The sequence below is a fragment of the Choristoneura fumiferana genome, chromosome 14 (assembly GCF_025370935.1).
Source record: "Choristoneura fumiferana chromosome 14, NRCan_CFum_1, whole genome shotgun sequence".
Classification (NCBI taxonomy): domain Eukaryota; kingdom Metazoa; phylum Arthropoda; class Insecta; order Lepidoptera; family Tortricidae; genus Choristoneura; species Choristoneura fumiferana.
The window spans coordinates 7,745,613-7,751,033 of NC_133485.1; the positions used below are offsets into that span (position 1 = coordinate 7,745,613).

The 5,421-nt window shown below is 35.1% G+C and overlaps 1 protein-coding gene across 1 annotated transcript in view; it reads right to left on the bottom strand.

The window, feature by feature from the left end:
* Nucleotides 1-4,705: 4,705 nt before the first annotated feature.
* LOC141434906 (coiled-coil domain-containing protein 40-like) overlaps nt 4,706-5,421 on the bottom strand; it is an 11,708-nt gene continuing 10,992 nt past the window's right edge. The window contains 1 exon segment of the mRNA XM_074097396.1: nt 4,706-4,710. Within this exon segment, the coding sequence (XP_073953497.1) occupies nt 4,706-4,710 (5 nt within the window).

Consider the following 5,421-nt stretch of genomic DNA (forward strand, 5'->3'; position numbering starts at 1 on the left):
GCCGTGAAATGGCTATTTTAGCTACGGAGTTTCTATAAAAAAACTATTAGCTGTTAAATTGAAGCCGGCAGTGTGTGGCCAGTGATAGCTCCTTTCTCGTCGCGCATTGGTCAGCCTTTCAGTTTTTAATACAATTGAATATGGAATGACAAAAGCTGATTGGCGTTTCGGCATCGTTTAGTCGCTAGGAGTTTCTCGTTTATAAAGTGACGGTTATTGAAGTGTGAAACTTGTTTCATTTCAAAAGCAAAGTAAAAAGCATGGCTTAGATGATGCCTTTAAAAACTGTTTATGGAAAATAGAAACAGAAATAACTGAATAAAGCCCAATATTAAAAAAAAGTATAATTTTGTCGAAAAAAAAAAACACCTGGAGCTGAACCGAAAAACTAAAAATCCAACGAGTCTTTAGTGTTTATTAAAAGCAATTCTTAGAAGCAATTAGTATTTTAATTTGTCAGTAAACGCAGGTTAGTCGACGTTAATTTTCGAGAGAACGATTTAGGTGGATCGAGAGTAGGTATTCAATCATAATCATTACGCATTAAATGACTTGATTAATTGCAGTTTCAATGGGAGGGATTGTTGGTAATTGATTGTAATTGTATACCTTACCTGTTGGAATGTAAGCTATTAATATAATTGATGTTAGAATTGTTAATGAAACTGGACCAATTTTAGATATTTTGAAAATATTGAACTTCAAAATTGTTGCTCTTGTAAAAAAGTGCAGAATATACAATACAATACAATACAAAGACTCTTTATTGTACACCAGACATAGTAAGCGATACAGAAAACAAATTATTAAAATTACAAGGTGAGCAATAGGCGGCCTTATCGCTTAAGAGCGATCTCTTCCAGGCAACCTTTTAATAATATTATTTCGAATATTTCGATGGCACATGATTTTTTTATGAAGAGTATTCCTACATCCCCATAATTTTATATCATAAGATATATGTAATAATTTACATTGTATTGCTAGCTTTAATACTTAAAAGAAGTGTAATAAAAAATTGTTTAAAAAAATACTTTTCTGTCAAGTTTCTTGCGGCACATTCTTCTTGGTAATGATGGTCTTTCTGAAAGCGCTGGTAGTACAAAAAAGTGACAGGTGAAAGAGCCCTTTGCCTACTCACCTACCTACCTACTTTCAGGTAAAAACGTTTTTTGTTTGTTGTAAATGTGTTTTCAATTAAAATCGAAATAAATGTAAATAAATGATAAGCTACGCCAATTAACTAAATGGTATTAATTAACTAAATGGTAGTTAATAAAACATGCCTTGACAGTAAATAAATAAAAATCAAGGTAGTTTTGAAGGACGGTTAAAAATTATTAATACGTTGTGTCACTCTGAAGATGAGCTCTGGTTGAGTTCGAAACGCGTCAGTGTAGTGTGGTGGTGGTACCATCTATATGGGTTTGTGTGATTTGTGTGTGTTCTTACAGTGTGGAGGTGGAGGAACTGCATGAACACGCATATTTTGTATAAGCTGAGCTATCGTAAGGTCGCGGGTGAGCAAGGAAATTCTTTTAGTTCATTGATATGGACCTCCGCAAAGTAACGCCTGATTCAATAAATTAATTAACTGTCAAATTTTAAACAACATACTAGATAGACATAGTACTAGATTATACTAGGTAGATAATTATCCGCTGAAAAAAAATATATAAGTATGTACAAAAATTACACTATTACACTAGATAACGCCAAATAACAAAATGAAACAAAGCATTTGTAATTTAGTATCCACAGAAGTAGTCGGTAATTTAAAATGCGAAATCGAACGATCGATGTAGTAGTAACTTTATTTTTATGAATTACGAGAACAAAAGCATAGACGAGCAGGTGAAAGTTTTGTATCGATAATAAATTTATGATAACAGACTTGAGTTGAAAAGAAAAATATTAAGCGATATTTTACGTTTCGTAGAATAACCAGAGCTGTGCATATTGTTACAAGATCGCTTAGCTTTCCCCGGCATGTACAGAAGTCTTAACTATTCTGTTTGTACACATTTCCATTTAGAATCTATTCTACAATGCCAATGTAAAATTTACTGTGATTTGAAAAGACAAATATAGTAGGGAAATTAATGAACTGCTTCCTATTTTTACTGTATAAGTAGTTTGTTTAAAAGTGCATGCAACATGCTCTCTGAGTTTATTAAGTATTTCTTTTAATACCTTCGTATTACGAATACCTACAATGAATCCAAACCAAGCTAATAAATAAATATTTATCAAGCTGTTTAAATAGGCGGTAAAAACGGAGTGATTAGCTATTGGGTGTGGCCACTGCCAATTCAGATAGATTAAATATTAATCATTAAATTACAACTTTCATGCACAGAATTAAGTATTTATGTTTATTAACTCTTCGTACAATCTATCTTAACTTTCTAATTGATTAATTTCTAATCTTAACTATCATAAAATTTCCATTATAAGGATTGATCAAAAACACCTTAAAGACACGATAGGGAAAGCCTCTTTGGTAAAAAATTATGTAATCTCGGCTATATACGTCCAATCGCGGGCAAAGGCCTTCTCTCGGAATGAAAGGACTTGGACGACAATTTACGGAACGGGAACTCCACACACTATAGAATTTCTTTGCAAGTGTACGCAGGTTTCCGCACAATGTTTTCCTTCATGGTAAAAGCTCTGGTAAAATTGAAATGCAATATCGTACACAAATTTTGAAAAACTTAGAGGTGCGAGCACGGGTTCGAATCCACGCCCCTTTGCTTGAGAGGCCACCACCTCTAAACTACCTCGATTTTTACCCTTACCCTTCGGGTGCCCTTTGCGTTACTTTAAAAAAGTAGATTAACTATACTGTTTGGCGTGTTCACTCCCCATTCCGTTACGTAGTGGTCGCTATAGTTGCTATACTCGCAAATATGTTACCAAAGCATGCCGCAGCATTCATGTCGCGGATTTATAAAAAAATAAAAATAAATAAAAAGACCTTTATTGCCACATAAAAAAAAAATACACTGAACATAACAAAATACAAAAATAAAAAACAACAGACACGTTACAAATATGTGGCAATAGGCTCAGGCTCAGCATTCACATGCTGCGGTCGACAACCGGCGGCGCTGATTTTCAGCCTGCGCCCGTCTCGCGGCACGTTTAACACAGTACGGGAAGGGTAAACACACAAAAGTATTTATATATATATAAAAAAAAAAAACCATAAAAAAAAAACACGTAAGGGAGGTTTAAAAAAGAAGAAAAATGGGTAAAATGCATTGATGCGAAATGCATGATTGTGAACCTAACATTACTTTCAAAGTTGTTTTCTGTGTCGGCTAGCGAAACGTTAAGAGATTCTTTGAGTGCGAGTTGATGCTATATAGTTAGTTCAAAGTCTTATTTAATAACGTGCTCGTTGTTTTATAAATGGTATGCTTCAATTTAGTTTTATAATTATAAAAAACAGCATCAAAATAAGGGGAATAGAAGAAGAGAAGAAGACAAATATTAAATCCATATCCATACTAATATTATAAATGCGAAAGTGTGTTTGTGTGTTTGTCCGTCTTTCACGCCGTAACGGAGCGACGGATCGACGTGATTTTTGGCATGAAGATAGTTTATATTCCCGAGAGTGGCATAGGCTACATTTTTATCCCGGAAAAATGTACAGTTCCCGAGGGAACAGCGCGCGGTATAACCGAATACGACGCGGGCGGAGCCGCGGGCAAAAGCTAGTAAATAAAATAAAACAAAATAACACATCTTGAAATTGAATCAGGTGTTACTTTCCGGAAGTCCATATCAATGAACTATATAAACAATGCGTTGCTTATTCTAAACATTAAACTACTGTGAGACTCACACGTATTAAATCATAACTAATATATCGGACAACTCACATCTGAAATCCAGTTTAGCTCGACATGTTTCGAGCTACTCCGTAACCCTTCATCTGGGAGCAACGAAACTCGGCAGCTACCGCAACACGCGCACTATGCGCCACCGCTCTGCTCGCACGGCCGACGAAACTAATACCGGCGCACAACTACCCGCGTTTTCATCGTCATTTTTGTTATAATTGTCAAATATAAACTCGATTTCAGACGCGAATTATCCGATATTATCATTTAATATAATACTTTGCTTACCCGCAACCTTATGATAGCTAAAGTCTATGCACCCACGGTGGTGACGTTTTGGTTGTGTGATTTGCGTGTGTTCTTACAATGTGGAGGTGGAAGAGCTGCATGGTCACATATTCTCAATATTTTGGAATCTCTTTTTTTTCTCTTTTTCGTCGTTTCACTCTTGGCAGAGTGGTCTTGGTCGTGGCAAACTTCACAATCCGTCGCCATTTCTCCCGTATGCAGCCCATCCTGATGATTCGTGGAGTGGAATAGCTAGGTAGTGTGATTGTAACGTACGGTCACGATAGTTAATTTGGGACTTACTTAAGATCGAATATCTGTCATTTTGTATGACAATTCAAAGGATTATTTGACGAAATGGATCTCAAATTAACGCTAGACCGTACCTAGGTATTTTCCCTTTTAATTGTTTTAAAATTCATCAACTTACTAATATAATTTAAGATTTTGCACCAAGAGACGGCCACTCACTAATTGAGTTTATTTCTCTGATTGTACGAATTTCTGTTTGCCGTGATCAGATTTAAATTATCAAATTAATGGCACTGCAAATACATTGTATGTTAATCTGCAAATCAAATAATTTTTAGTATCAAAATTTAAGGACGATAACTACCGCTAAAAGATTGTGCTTAGTAAAATGACACACACAGCTATGCATTTCCTTATTCTTAACACACAAAGATAAAAAAAATGTAATAAAATTTCGTACAGTTCTTTCTATCGTCTACTTCGTTTTTCTTTTCATACGTCCATTTTTCAGTTTTATAACCGTAACAGGCCCAAAGTGGACCAATAATTAGATTGTATCAAGATTATATCATCGAAGGATATTGCCATGTTCAAAATAGTTCTTAGTACTAAATTAATTGAATAATAACTCTAATACCCTAAGGAGAGGAAGGGGCGTCCCTTCCTAATGTAATAGTGGTAGTTATCTGTCAGTTAAGGATTTAGTTGCCGTAATAGATATTTTGACTGCGTTATTCCGAGACACTATCGGCGGCGTAAATTTCTTAAACAGATCGGTTTCAAAGAAGGATTGGTTACTCAAAAAGAGTTTTTGTTCTGTGTGACACAAAAATTCCTACTTACTATTATATGCGAAATGTGTGTGTGTTTGTGTTGTGGGTGTGTTGTGTGTGTGTGTGTGTGTGTGTGCTGTACATGTTAGTTACTCCTTCACGCTAAAACGGTTGGACGCAATTGGATCAAATTTGGTAATGTAGGTAGCTGGACAATAACACATATAGGCTACTTTTTATTCCGATATTCCCAC